The 16,236-nt window shown below is 32.0% G+C and overlaps 1 protein-coding gene and 1 long non-coding RNA gene across 2 annotated transcripts; one reads left to right on the top strand and one right to left on the bottom strand.

The window, feature by feature from the left end:
• Positions 1-2,726: 2,726 nt before the first annotated feature.
• On the bottom strand, positions 2,727-10,137 carry LOC143049142 (complement C1q and tumor necrosis factor-related protein 9B-like). Its single transcript, XM_076222891.1, has 3 exons — positions 9,977-10,137; positions 5,885-5,959; positions 2,727-3,169 (listed from the first exon to the last, which is right to left on the bottom strand). Exons 1-3 carry the CDS (start codon positions 10,101-10,103, stop codon positions 2,760-2,762), a joined length of 612 nt encoding a protein of 203 aa, XP_076079006.1. The 5' UTR covers positions 10,104-10,137; the 3' UTR covers positions 2,727-2,759.
• A 1,065-nt stretch (positions 10,138-11,202) lies between these two features.
• Positions 11,203-13,306, top strand: LOC143049141 (uncharacterized). Its single transcript, XR_012970084.1, has 3 exons — positions 11,203-11,534; positions 12,050-12,147; positions 12,523-13,306. It is a non-coding gene; the product is annotated as an uncharacterized LOC143049141 (long non-coding RNA).
• The last annotated feature ends 2,930 nt before the right edge of the window (positions 13,307-16,236 follow it).

Below are 16,236 nucleotides of genomic sequence, written 5' to 3'. Positions count from 1 at the left end.
GTCTGTTCAGAGTAGCACGTTCTCAAATCCGACTGAAAGTGTCTTTCTAATACAGCATAGGGTACATATAACGTGTTGTCGTTCTCATATGCATTTGATATTTGTCACTAGACGTTAAATCCTAATTCGTCAGAATCATCCAATTGATTCTTTTCTTCTATTACTTAATCATATGTTGTTTACAAATCATTCTAAAGAAGTACATGGAAAGGAGCGAATGCAGCTGCATATGGTTATCTTAAGTTTTAACTCATTTCATTCCGTTTAGTTCCTTACAGTGCAGAGGAGAACTACACATGTAAACTTCTAGCATTTGTCACCAATATGAGTACATCGCAATCCGTTACTGTTTCAACACACAGGGGTTTCATGTCTGTATTCTTAAACAATTATTATTTGTTCTCTTTTTTTTTAGCAATGCATCAGTCTCTATTGTTCTTATCTATTATTCTATATTCTGCGTCTCCATCTATACTTTCGTGTATACCACGAGGATCCGGATCGGGGTGTTGTTTATTTCTGTGCTATTTAAATTGTTATGTCACTTTTCTTCCCATTTTATTTATCTTACTCATTATTCTTTCTCTATTCTTTTTATTTTAGCATCCCAATATATTTTACTTACTGATGTTGAGTTACATTTCGACGTTTATCTCTGATTTATATACTGGTTACCAATGTAGATGACAAATTGGTGGCATTCATGACAATTAAACAGAATCCACATCATATATGCGACCATTCTTGGATGAAATTACTATTACTACAATATTACACTTTTTGAAACCATTTTTATCAATTTTCAATTTCCATTGTCTAAATTGTTCATTGTTCATGTGTTGTTTCCGTATATTTTATGTTTCATTGCCCATGTGCTTTTTCCGTATATTTTAGCGGCTCGTCTCGAGCCTACCCATTTGATCCGATCACACCCAATATAGCAATAAAATTACACTTTATTGCCATTCATAACTCTTAACAGATCAATTAACAGACCGGGTTTTATACATCCGACCCATTAACAGACCAGATTTTAAATAAATATTGATTTATGTTACCAAAATACAGATTTTCGTGTAGATTTTTCACACAATGATATAAATATGGTTAACAAACATAATGCCTGCCTTTTTTCGATGTTCAAATTATTGCATGCAAGTAAATTCAACCAACGTGTCATTTTGTGTACTTTATGTGTGTGTAAAATGTGTATAAATTTATTGATGAGTAACCCGCCTTTTCATTTTATAGATCGTACATCGAAGCTAGAAAAATAATAATTACATCACTGCATTCAATACATTGAATTGTTTTGTTAGACATGAATAATTTTTATGATAACAATATATTTAAAAAGTTATACAATGAAACAAGCTGAACTTTCAATGATTTTCTCTATAACATCTGATTAACAGACTTTAGCCAACCCGATTAACAGACCAACCGCCGATATAGCCGCATACTCAATATAGATTAACCGACCAATCTCTCGGTTAGCCGAGTGTCGTTCGTGGTATTGCTTTTAGCTTTTTAATTTCATTGGAGAGGAAGTCGATGTAAACATGCGTGTTGATTTTTGATTCCTGGTATGTTAAAATGGTTTGTATATAGGGTTAACGATAAATTAAATGCATTTTCACTATGTCTACATGTGGTACTATGTTAGTAGTAAAGAAAGGGGGGGGGGATATACATAAATAGTAAACTGATATTGAGTTGAAAAAAATATCAAAATGTTCCAAATCAAAAAGTTTTTTTTTAAATAACGATTAAATGCCGGTGTAAATGGACACTAGCTTTCATATTTATGTTCATCGATTTGACTCAAATGTAAACCATTTATCCAAATTATGAAAAAGTCTAAAAAGAAAACAGTTAACAGGGCATGTGATGGATCATAATATGTAGCTTCGTTTTGTGTGTATTTTAGTCTTGATGCCATCTAATTAACTATCGAGTTGACCTCCGAAGACCTCCAATGGCAGTCATATAAGCGATATAAACATACCTCATATATTATAGATATAAAGAGAAAACGGACTCGTGCAATTGGACTTTTCTAGATCTTTTTAATTTCATATTAAAGATTAAAAAATATATGTTAATCATCATTTTTATCTGTATACGAATGATTTTTTTTTGGAATCGAATCAGTCAATCAAATGATTTACCTTTGTTTCACTTTCAATGATGACATTCTTTTCCTTTTAATAACCGAACACGCATAATGAATGCGTTATCCATCTCTAGCTAAGGGGTTAAATTGAAGTTCATATGAATACGGATACAATGAGGTCGAATCATTCACTTGCCAGTGAATATTTCATCGTCAATTATTCTAAGCTTAATTTGATAAAATTGAACCATACTGGCTGCTAAAAGCGAATTATCATTTCACTATTTCATTTTCATTAATGATTGAAAAAATCATACTTGAGATTTTTTAGATATCTCGTAGCTAGTGCCGCTTTAAAACTAGAGCTAAAATTAAAAAAAATGAGGCTCAAGTTGTGACAGTTTATTTTTCAATTACAATAGAAACTGTTTTGGCGTCAGAAGTACCCGGGCAACGTCATTTCAGAAACACCAGTTGCTGGTAATGAAATTTTGTTCAATCAGACAAATAGGGTATTTCTAAAAGACATTTATATGTATATGATTATGTTTTCCTGTTGGATAAAAAAAAAACTGAAAGAAAATTGGGCACATCTATCACAATGAAGAAAAACCCAAAGACAATTGTATTGATCTATGTATGTTTAATTGAATTTTCCACTTGCAATCAATATTCCTGAAAATACGTTATAAGGCTCTCCTACGTATATCTTCTTCCCGGGAGTTCCACTGGCCCACATCTGGTCTCCCCTTTTGAGTGGAAGGTTTAGCGTATGAGATGCTACTTCGCCTCTACCTCCGCCATGTGTCCAAAGCCTTGCAAGTTCCTGACCATTCTTACGGATCTTAACATGTATTGAGTTCCCATGAAGACCCATGATAGAGACAGATATACTGTAAAGTCCAGATACAGGCGCTGTGAATTTTCCTGTACTTGGGTTATAAGAATTGCCGACATTGGCAATTACTTTGTCAAACGGAATTGGGCTATTTGGAAGTCCACTTGAAAATGTAGACAATGCTGTAAATGCAGTAGGATGTTCTGGTGTATTTTCTGTAACATAAACAATTGTAGTAAACATGATAAACAGCAATACAATACTGCAAAATTCAGAAATTATTGCGTACATTTATTATTGCGATTTTTGAAGAATGAACATAAATGCGCGATAATTTATTGCGATTTAGGAAATACTACTTACATGTATACATCAAAAATCATAATGCCGATTCTTATTATTGCGAGACTCGTCACGACGCATGATTCGCATTAAGATACAAAAAATTAATACAACAATAATTTACAGCATACAAACAAGCTGATACAGTCAAATTATTCTTTGTTGCTGGATCCTAATTATTAACTAGTTATGTCTGTTTAGTTGCTCACACAATTCTGTCTATATAACTGAACTATATACGACTTCCATACAAGTGGGGGTTTAGCTCACAGGCACTTGTCTCAGAATTTTTTTCCTATACAATTAATTAAGGTATACAGGGAGGGGGACTCTAAGACAAGTGCCTGTGGATTTTACCCACCATTTTCTTTACAAGACCAGTCGTTCGTTTGGATTAGCTTATAATCCTTTTATTCCATCAAAGAGACACAGGTTATGTTCTCCTTATATATTTTATGATAGTAATTTTATGATAGTACAAGTGTGGACACAGATGAGTGAGGATAGTATGTTTGGATGTTTGACAGTGCCTTATGACAAAAGGGAGTTCTATGTTTTCCTATATGGTGTTATTAACTGTGTTGCACGATGTCAACCAACCTGAGCATTAGGAGTATTGTTTATTTAATATTTAGTTTTTATGTTCAAGACGGGCATGGAAGAGACTGTAATTACATTAGTTACCAAATGATTATGATAGAATATGTTCCACATCTTTGATTTTGGATACATTGTATAGTTAGGAGAGCAACACATAATAGGTTCATTTTTTCATGTGTTTTTTTTTTTCTAAACAGGAGATGATATATAGATTTGATAACATAATATAAGGAGCCTGTAATGCAGTGGCTGTCGTTTGTTTGTGTGTTACATATTCGCTTTTCGTTTATTTTTTGGACATAAATAAGGCCGTTAGTTTTCTCGTTTGAATTGTTTTACATTGTCATTTCGGGGCCTTTAATAACTGATAATGAGGTATTGGATTTGCTCATTGTTGATGGCCATATGGTGACCTGTAGTTGTTAATTTCTGTGTCATTTTGGTCTCTTGTGGAGAATTGTCTCATTGGCAATCATACCACATCTTTTCTATATGTATTTGCTTACTATTTGTATGGTTCTATTTATATTTTTTTTGTGGTGTATCATCAGTATCATTAGTAAAAAAAAATTGTTAAAATGTTCCTCAGATTAGAATACATTTATTGTTTATTTAGTAATGACAATGCCTGACATGATGATTGGGGCTAGATGATCTAGGAAGTAAACCTTTGTGAGCATTTTATAATAGTATGATACTAAACCCCTAACGGGTGGGACTGTGCCTGATATTCATATGATGAAGACATAATCTTTCAATCGTGTAATTGAGGTCTGGAGCTGGCATGTCAGTTAACTGCTAGTAGTCATTATTAGTTGTTATTTATGTATTATTGTCATTTTGTTTATTTTCTTTTGTTAAATCTTCTGACATCAGACTCGGACTTTTCTTGAACTGAATTTTAATGTGCGTATTGTTATGCGTTTACTTTTCTACATTGGCTAGAGGTATAGGGGAGGGTTGAGATCTCAGAAACATGTTTAACCCCGCCGCAATTTTGCGCCTGTCCCAAGTCAGGAGCCTCTAGCCTTTGTTTGGTTTGTATGATTTTTAATTTTAGTTTCTTGTGTATAATTCGGAGTTTAGTATGACGTCCATTATCACTGAACTAGTATAAAATTGAGAATGGAAATGGGGAATGTGAGACAATAAGCAGACAACAGCAGAAGGTCACCAACAGGTCTGCAATGCAAGGAGAAATTCCCGCACCGGGAGGCGTCCTTCAGCTGACCCCTAAACAAATATTGACTAGTTCAGTGATATATAATGAACGCCATACTAAACTCCGAATTATACACAAGAAACTAAAAATAAAAATCATATGGTATACATATTTTTTAAGGGGCCAGCTGCAGGACGCCTCCGGGTGGGTGGGGGTTTCTCGCTACATTGAAGACCCATTGGTGGCCTTCGGCTGTTGTCTGTTCTATGGTCAGGTTGTTGTCGCTTTGACACATTCCCCATTTCCTTTCCCAATTTTAATAGGGTTGGACACAAACTTTCATATTGATATTGTATTGTAATTTATTGTTATTCGGAGCGGACTTCATAAGTATGGGTTACTTGTGTCTAATCCATTTTACTTTGAGTAAATAAAATTTGTTTAAACTTAACAAAAAAATTTTAAAAGTCTTCTTCGCATAATAAAACAATTGGAATAACTCTACAGAGCACAGAGCATGACTAATTGGTGGCCTTCTGCTGTTTTTTTTCGCTCTTCTGTCGGGTTGTTGTCTCTTTGGCATTATCCCCATTTTCATTCTCAACTTTGTTTTTACAGTTGCGTAGATATAATACCTTTGGGTATTAGTAAATTGTGACAGTTACCCAGTGTGAAGAAAAAAACCGTACACAATTAAGAAAGGAATTCGGCTGTTTTGTTATTACACTTTTCCTTACAAGCAAGAGATAAACATGTAATTACAATGATGTTAACAAATATATCAATCAATTGATTACTCAATTTAAATATCATATGAATAACTTACCTTTGCACCCATAAGATTTATTTCTGAGTTTATCTAATTTCCCAGCAAGGTCTTCAATTTCAGTCATTGCATCGTCTAATGAAAGTATAAAATTTCGACCAAAATGTACGAATTAATACTTCCTATACAATCCAATTATATGCCACTTTGTTATAAGATAAGAAAAGATAATTTTATTAAAATGATTACTCTACAGTACATTAAAAAAAGCAAAGCAAAACAAAACAAAACAAAACAAAACACACACATGAATACACATTCACACTAATTTACCTGATATAAACCAAGTTATTGACAAAACGTATTTGTTATGAGTGCCAATGTCACTTGGAGAAATTACATAATTCTTAAAGTTCTAGGTCTATGGGAGACAACTCCTGATCAATTTTATTTCCTATATATATTAATATATATTTTTTTCTTCTATTTTCAAACAACAATGATATTTTCTATAATTTTCTTTCGTTCTTCAAAAAGGGAATGCAATAAATTAGATAAGTTTGAAGTAACAAACAAATCTTCAGCTGAAAGAATACAAACAAATTTCATTTCATCAGAAAATCTTGAAAAGTTTTTGAATTTAGAATTTAAATTAGACAGATGTTGAGATCGACCATCTTTTAGAACAGGACATTTTAAAAGAAAATGTAGTTCGTCTTCAACTGCGTTCTTACATAGATTACACTTTCTATCTTCAGCTTTAATTCCAATATACCTCCCTCTTTCGATTTCAAGATCATGACAGCTAGTTCTAAATCTTCCCAAACAAAAAAAATTGAGGAACAAATCATGGTAACAAATGATAAACAAATCGTATGATTTCTTTGTGATTTGAAAGTGATAAAAATTCACATGCAAATGAGCTAACAAATCACAATAACAAATTACGAACAAATTGCTTACAATTCATAAGCAAATCATAAACAAATTGTCAAGAAATTGTTTTGAAATCATTAACAAATTGTCAAGAAATTGTTTTGAAATCATTAACAAATCAGAGGTAATTGCTTTCGTACTTCAAGCAAATCACAAACAAATTGATTTCAAATCGTAAAGAAATTGTAAAGAAATTGCTAACAAATCTTTAACAAATCAGAAGTAAATCATATTCCTACCTCAAGCAAATCATAAACAAATTGCAATCGTAACTACTCGGCCATTCTCGCTACGCAGTACAATATTTCTTCGTGCAACCAGAAAGGCCGAGTTGTTCCGATTGAAACAAATTGTTTTCAAATTATTAAGAAATTATAAACAAATTGTTATCAAATCTTAAACAAATCAGAAGTAAATCATAAGCAAATCGTAAAAAATTGGCATCAATAAAAAATTCACAGATTAAATCATTTAAATCTAGATCAAAAATATGTTCTGCACCTGAAACCACTAAACTTTTACCTTAAATAGCTTTTCATCTAATTGTAAAAAGGAATACTATCTTTGGTTGCGATGAGGGACGAATTGTTCACTTTGTGTATGTTTCTCTTACTTCTCTCCCGAATTTGACTATAACGAAATTTGAAAAAAAAAAAACATGGGCAACCACGTGTTCTTAGTGGAATGGTGTCGAATAGATGATGGCTCTTAGTCTTGGTTCAATTCTGCTATATTGTAATATATAGCTTTGCCCATTTTGCCCGGGACCTGGTCAGTAAACATCATGCACAATTAAAAAATTAAACTTGCCAGTGTATTATGTCTGCTGTCTCTGGAAGCCAGTCCTTAAATGAATGTTTCGATCTGTTTACACATCTTATACACATTTTTATTTTGAAAATTAATCCTTACAGAACAAAATTATCATGATGATAATGAGATACTGAAATGCACAGTTTCTAAATTTTAAAGGTTAACGTTTGAATAGTATTAGTTGAATATGTGAAATTTTAAATATAGAGATTCCTTACCACCGTCATCTTTCATAAACTGAATAAAACTCCTCATCTTGCAACTTTCTTTGTTCAGTTAATATAGAACAGTATTTGAAATTTGAATTTGACCTCAACCGGAAGTTAGAGAGATAGATAAACAAAGAAAATTGAAATGCATTAACATTTTATTCATTGTAGCAAATCATCAATGAATCACACCATTCTAGCTAACAAAGTTAACAAATCATTTTCAAATCATTTCATATGATATTCAAAGTTAACAAATCATAATGAAATCACACCATTCTAGCTTAAAAAGTTAACAAATCTCTTTCAAATCATTTCATAAGATATTTTAAGTAAACAAATCATAAAGAAATCACACTAAAACAGAAACAAATTGCTTACAAATCATACAATAGAAAGAAATCGCAAAGAAATCAGTTTTAGGGAATTTGGAAAATTATGATTTGTTTATGATTTGTTTAATGAATCGCAAGCAAATGGTACTAACAAATCACACAATCACGATTTGAAAGAGATTTGGATACGATTTGAAAGCAATTTGTTCATTTATTTTTCTGTTTGGGTTGTGATTATTTGCCTGTCTTATTTTTAACTTGTTATATGAATAACAACATATAAACATATGTTATGTACAAGATGTAAGTTTGTACAAATTATAATTTGTACAGGATTTTTGTACAAATTATAAGTTTTATTTTACGTATACCTTCTTGCACCCGGTGATACAAGTTTATCTTTTAAAATACACCAGTTTAATGTCTTATATTCCAATTTATATACTTCAACCTAACATTTATTGCTATTATCTTTAATCCTTAATCTAGAAATGAGGACACCTAAATGGTTTGAATTCAAATTTTATTTTTCTCATTATACCAATTTGAAAATCAAATCCATTAAAAGTCTTTGTGTGTTCTTATATTCTTGTGTGTATCAATACTCAGTATAAGACTGTATCATGTAGTTGTGGAAATATGACAGAAATATGCGAAACAAAAGACTGTGTGCTTGAATCATTCTTTTGTGTTTAGCGGTCCATAAAACAGTGATAACTTGTAAAAAAATATGTACAAAGTATGATTAAAATTTTGTACAACATTACAACTTGTACACAATATATATACGTTGTTATTCATTTCCTGTTGTTTTTTGCTATTTTCGCAGACTGAAAAATATGTTTCAAATCTGATCGATATTTTGGGAATTTTGGGCGTAGATAGTAAGCGAAGGGACAGCACTCGTCAGTACTACTGTCGTAGATTTCTATCATTTTTTCCTTTTAGTAACCTGTGTACTTTTATATGGTGGAAGCTCGTGTCATCACGAATGTTACATTTCAATTTGAAATGAAGGTTGATTTCAGAATGACGCGAGATCTGAGCGCGAGATTGCTATTAGTCCAAACAAAATAGCGTATTATAATGAAATATACATACATACAACACATGTACAGTCAGTTTTTCTCTGACTGTTTATAACGTATTTATACTAAATTCATTGGATGTTGGATGTGTACTGATTGATAATTTGGTCTTAGATGCAAGGGACTTTTTATATTAGTTGTTAATAGTGGCTCAGCTTTGAACTAGCTGCCATGCATTAACTTCAAGCCGGTACTCCCAGATCTGTACTTAGTGTCTTTTTGTTGTTGGGGCATACAAGTACCATGCCACGTCCACTCTGTGTTTTTGTTAGATGTATTTTTGTTTGTATCCATCTGATGAGTTAACTTAAACCTTTTTAACTGGTTTTTATAGTTCGTTCTTATGTTGTATTGTTATACCACTGTTCCATGTTAGGGGAGGGTCGGGGCACATTCTGCATGTGTGTCCAAGTCAGGAGCCTGTAATTCAGTTTGTTGATGTGCTACATATTTGTTTTTCGTTCATTGTTTTGTACATAAATTAGGCCGTTGGTTTTCTCGTTTGTATTGTTTACATTTGTCTCGGGGCCTTTTATAGGCTAGCTGACTATGCGGTATGGGCTTTACTCATTGTCAAAGGCCCTACGTCGATCTATAGTTGTTTATTTCTGTGTCATCTGGGTCTCTTGTGGAGAGTTGTTTCATTGGCAATCATATGAGACATCTTCTTTTTTTTAATATTAATTGTAAATAGGTTACCATAATTTCGAAATTTTAATTTAAGTCATAAATGTTTTTTAAAAAAAAAGATATTTTAGAATCAATGCTCACCAAGTGTCCGATAACAGCATTGTTTTCCATCCAGTTGCTTATTTTCTCTCTTTATTAAGTCACATTTCACTTTGTAAATTATGTGTATAAGTCCTATGCAGAGATACACCAGGATTGTTCTGTACATTGTAGAGGTCGGTGGAATGAAGACGACAACTGGATTGCAACTTTATCATGTAATTATGTCCCAATAATATATTTCGTGGAAAAATCGATACATACAACATGTTACCAGCTAGGATTTCAAAATAATGCGTTAAATGATACGATGATATAATTAACATATTATGATTTGTTATGTTGCCTTCCTCCGCTCCTTGTATTTTTGATTACAAAAAAAATAAATATTAGTAGAACGAACATTAACAAATATCCTACCGACGATCATCACGTAGCATAACTCTGTATTTTTATTACAAAAAAAAAATAATTATGTAATAAATAGGGCGAAAATGAAAAAAAAATGCCCTTTCAGGGATCAACAGGTAGCACCGAGCTTCATCATGTTATGCTACGGAAGATAGTATAAATGCGGATAAAATTACATGTAGACTCGGTTGGTTGATACCAGTATATATTTTTGCAATCTTTGTAATTCAATTCGTATTACTTTTTTCCTTCTTCCTATAAATCTTGTTTACATGTATTTCATCATTGGCACCAAGAGTTGTACATGTTTTCTAGCAATGTGCTGTTAACTTTCAATTTCTTATTTATACTGAAAAAAAAAAGATCTACATGTCGCCATTATGAATGGGCTACACCTCAGTCTTGAAACACGTTTTATGTGACCATTCCCCTTAATTTATTTTTTTCATAAATGATTGTGGTTAATAAATGAACATGCAAAATACACTTGTCAAAAATAATAAGTCTCTGCAGAGATATTTCTCTCAAAAAATAAATTAAATGAATTCAACTAAGTCATACACTTTCTTGTACCTAAGTTATTTTTATAATTAATGGACAGAGATAACTGAGAAATTTGTATTAATAATAAAGAAAATACTTCATTCCAATTTCCTCTGTGTTTTGCAAATTCGGCAACATCTAAGTGATGCTGTCATGTAAAAGAAATCATTAAATCATGTAATGATTTCAATCTTCTTTTACTACTTTGTGTGAGTTATCTTTATAAACAGTCCGAGCTGAGTTTTAAAGACGGTCCGAGTTGACTCATTAGTCAGTCCGAGATGTCTACGGGCCGAGTTGTCCAGTATTCATGTGGTAGCCTCTTTATTTTGTTTATATTTTAATTGTAAAATAAAGATGTATAATTATGTTAATATTAAATAAACTTCATAAGATATTGTATCATATAAACTTTTATTACACTGAAATGTTTCCATACATTATTCATGATTACTTGGATTTGATTGGTTAGTTTAAAGTTTTACCGCTCAGTTTTTAGTTTCTTTGTTTTGAGTTAGAAGGACTAATGGAGTCAAAATGGACGGACGTATATGTCCAGTAGTCATTGAAGTGTTTGCGAATAAATAGTTTGGAAGTATATTGAATAGTCAGCATTGTATTGTATTGACAGACTTGACATTTTGACGTGAGTTTTCTTTATCTATTTCTTTATAACTATAACTAATATATTTTCATAGATTGAATGATTTTTGGTATGAAAGGTTATTTTTCTCTATGATCCCGAAAAGTATTATCGCAGCATAAAATGCATATATTATACACTTATTTTATTATATAAAGTACTGGTAGTCATTCGTTAGAGCTATATGTAAATCACTTTAGAAAGTACACACATTCCGATCGATACTTTGAGGTGTATTCGATAAGACTTTGTTATGAGTAGATTTTAAATACCACCGTGTATTATTTGTGTGAATTAGTCCGTACACAATAACATTGTTGATTGATTATAAATAGAAAACATAAACAAAATTGTATTAGATAGCGAACTACGTTTCTGCACATATGTAAAGTATTGTCTGAGTTATGTTTTATTTTATACACAAGGACATTATTTATATTGTATGTTTTATAATAAGGTCTATGTTTAAATACGGTTTCCTTAAATCCGTTATTTAACATTGTAATTTTGGTTTACAGAACTTGTAAGCTGTTATAAAGATATCACTGTGTGATAACCAGTATGTACATTTGAATTGGTTTGTGCCACAACAGTAACTACCTTGCTCCACAAGTTGGTAAGGATTAGTAATATGTTATTAGAATTATAATGTATTTCGTTTAAAAGGTTGAATTAACTATGGAGTATGTTAAGCACATAGTTTTGATAAAGAGTTATTTCCCTTGAGTTTAGATGCTTTTAATATTTGTTTAATTTATCAATGTTGTTAATCTGAACAACTGAATATTATATGTAAAGACATCAATACTATGATTTGATGATTAAACATAATATTTGATCTCATTATGTTCATAACTTAAATGTATTTTTAAAGTGTAATGTTTTGTATAATACCATTATATGTAATGAAAGAATATTATACTTATTACGTGTATTACTAATTTATTATTTGATCTGTAAAATTAGTATAACTTTATCATTGTTATTACAGGGTGTTTTACGTTACTGATTAATAAATATCCTGAACCCTAGCAAAGCGACTTTAGTTTTCCTTGAGGCCTAAAAGTCAGCTATTACATTTGGCGCCCACTACCGGTTTTGATGGCACAGATCACCCCTAGGAGCAATCTGATGAGTTTACCTACGATGTCACTAGTTACCACGTGTTACCGGAAGTATGGTTTGTTGTGATCACATGAGATGTCCACCACGTGTTGTTTATCAACAAAAGAACTACATGTGCGTGTTACCGGATGTTTACATTCTACACCGAAAGACAACAGTCCAGTTCATTATATATGTTCCGGAAATTACTTTAAATAGTAATCGAACTTTTAGATTTTCAATTTTGGAAATAGAACTTAGTTATTTTGTGATTGTGAATTTGAAATTTATTTGATTTTGATATCATTGTTTAACATTGATCTGAACTTAGTACTGTGGAATACTTAGTGCATATATATTAGCAGATTACATTGAAGGTAAATCATTTATATATTATTCCTGTATACATTTTAATGTTTTATTTCTGATTTAAACATTACACACACTTAGTTGAATTTAGTTTACACATACACTAGTATACATACAGTACTTAGTATTTGTTGATAGCATACATTGATACATTGATACTCGATTACACATACACATTAGCATTACACTACAGTTGATACCCGATTTAACTTACATTTCCGTGCAAACTTAGGTGCATCTGTACTTAGGTTCATTCATACTTGGGTACATTGGTACTTAGTTACATTCATACTTGTTTTCATTTGGACTTAGATATTTGGTTGATCTATTGCAATACACAACTTATACTATACACATAGAAGTTCATACTTGGAACTTAGTAGTTGTAGTTGTGCATTGGTGAAATAAAAACAGAACACTTGCATACACACTTAGGATTTTCATTTTTATTTTTTTGTATACAGTGATAGTATATTATATCTATGTTGGCTGACTCACAAGTAGCCATGAGGTTTTGAAATACAGAACCATGTCATATTATTGCATAATATGTGGTAATACTTAGATTTTGAATTTGAATATGTGATTTTGTATATTATATTTTTTTTTAAACATAGATGTGATTGTTCATGTTCACATGAGTACATACTGATGACTATTTTGTAAATTGTTTGTATACATACAGAGAATGTGATATAATATTGGTGTAGTATTATGATATAGCAATAATTTGTCATTAGTTTTATTTGATAACTATATTGTTATAATATCCCATGACTGATTGAGTATTTGAATATAAGTGATTAATTTGATACTAATATACTTATACTGATTTTCCTTTGACTTTACTTAGACATTCGACGTATACATTGATAGTTTATTGTAGTCGAGTGAGATATTTGTAGTTTGATTTGTTGTTTGTAGTTTCACTTTGGTCATTTGAGATTTGAAGAACTGTTGTTCATACTGTGCATTGTGTCAGATTTAGAGGTTAGTTTGTTCAACAAGGATTGAGCATACTAGGATTGTACTTAGTTGAGACTTGAAGTATCTTGGAACTTGAAAACGTTTTATTTTTTTTTTGGAAACTGAACTTGGCTTATTGATATACATATATATTGTTGAGCTATAGTGCATACATTACATTGATTGTGATTGATACATGTGATTATTGTGATTGTTTAAACATACTTACATTGTTACACTTGTATTGTTGTAATCTTTGTGTTGAGATTATAAACGTAAAAGTTTTATAATTCTCACATTCTTGTTTAGCTACATGAGATTCTATTAATAAAATTTTCTTTTTCAGATTTCATTAATCATATTTGTCATATATTACATTTACATTTCTTATTGATATACTGATTATATGCTTTGATTATTTTCATATAATTACTTTTGAATTTCAGGATCTTACTCTAATTACTTGAATTTAGTTTCAGATTTACTTATTAGTTCATACTTTATTGATTTATTCTTTTCACTTTGCACTGATTCTTATTATTTTTTGCAGATTTATATCTGATTTATTTAGATACTTTATTTGAATTCTGAAAGTTCTGAATAGAACATAGATTTATTACAGATTATTTCATTCACATTCAGACTTTGGTTTGATATTTTTACTTTCACATTTATTTAGATTAGTATGTCGAGTTCGGATTTTAAGCAGGAGTTGTTACGACTTGGACACGTCCTTGATAGATATGAAGAAGATCTCAACATATTTAACCAACAACCTAAAAAGAGACGATCACGTAGAAAGAAAAAACCGTATTGGTATGATCAGGAACATTATATAGCACAGCAACAGGAATTACCACATGAACCATGCATACCTTTTGACAATAGAAAGAAGCCTTTCATATGCTACAGATGTGGAAATGAAGGTCATATAGCTATAGGATGTCGAGTTATACTAGATCACTCTCGCAAGGCATACAACTTCCAACAGATTGGTGCTGAAGACCGCACTTATGCCTCTTATCAACAACAATCATCTAAAGAATCACCTGGCTTACTTGGAAGTCCAAATGAAGTTTCAGTAAAGATTAACGACATAACAACATCAGCTTTACTTGATACAGGATCAACCGTTAGTACAGTTAGCGAGACATTTTACAACAGATATCTTCAAGATCAGATTATTCAGCCATTGGACCTGATTATCAAGATAGAATGTGCTGATGGAAAAGATATGCCATACTTAGGATACATCACAGCTAGCATAGAGTTACCAGGAGCAGCAACAACTGGTAGTCGTCACCTTTGTTTATTTTTGGTTGTACCTGACAGCAATTACAACAGAGAAGTTCCACTACTGCTTGGTACTAACATCTTAAAGGAAATCATGGAAGATGTCAAGTTACGTTTTGGTCCAAAGTTTCTTCAAGATGCCAACATACATACCAACTGGTACCTTACCTTTCGATGTTTGCTACTGAGAGAGAAGGAATTACAGAAGAGGTCAAACAGATTAGGACTTGTAAAATCAGCTGAAGGAAAGACCATCAAGATTCTTCCGAACAGAGATGTAATTGTCCAAGGTTACACAGATCACGAGTTACCGTACCACACAGTATGTGCTATGCTACAACCAACTGAGAGAGCAGCTATTCCAACTGATTTAGATGTGGCTCCTACATTGTTGTCATACAGTTACAGAAACAACGGCACTATTCCAGTTCACATAAGCAACGTCACCACTAGAACAGTTACTATTTCGCCGAATGCCATCTTATGCGAGATACAGCCAGTTTCCGTAGCTGATATAGAGGTAAATGCTGAGTTAGATGACGATCCTACGCATCAAGTTACCATGCCAACGAACTTGACAGATGTACAATTACAGCAAGGAAAAGAATTGATCCAACAGTTCAGAGATGTTTTCAGCAAGAGCGACATAGACATTGGACATAGTACAGCAGTTCATCACCGTATTGATCTCATGGATGAAAGACCGTTCAAGCAGAGACATCGCCGTATTCCTCCAGCCATGATCAACGAAGTACGTGACCATCTTCAACAGTTGTTAGCCGCGGGGATTATCCGCCGATCTCATTCACCATGGTCGTCGAACGTTGTTTTATGCCGCAAGAAGGACGGAAAGCTGCGCATGTGCATAGATTATCGTCAATTGAACCAGAACACCTATAAAGACGCATACGCACTGCCAAGAAGCGAGGAAATACTTGATGCACTTGGAGGAAACAATTTTTACACAGTACTA

Source organism: Mytilus galloprovincialis, chromosome 10 (assembly GCF_965363235.1).
Source record: "Mytilus galloprovincialis chromosome 10, xbMytGall1.hap1.1, whole genome shotgun sequence".
NCBI lineage: Eukaryota > Metazoa > Mollusca > Bivalvia > Mytilida > Mytilidae > Mytilus > Mytilus galloprovincialis.
Note: the sequence above shows the minus strand (reverse complement) of the source record. Positions and strands in the feature narration are given on the sequence as shown.

Bases quoted from the DNA above. Each gene is read 5' to 3' on its own strand.
- LOC143049142 (XM_076222891.1), bottom strand. From the start codon at position 10,103: ATGTACAGAACAATCCTGGTGTATCTCTGCATAGGACTTATACACATA. The intron at 5,960-9,976 runs GTGAGCATTGAT...TACTTTCATTAG, and splicing joins ATGCTGTTATCGGACACTTG to ACGATGCAATGACTGAAATT. The intron at 3,170-5,884 runs GTAAGTTATTCA...TTTATGTTACAG, and splicing joins TAAATCTTATGGGTGCAAAG to AAAATACACCAGAACATCCT.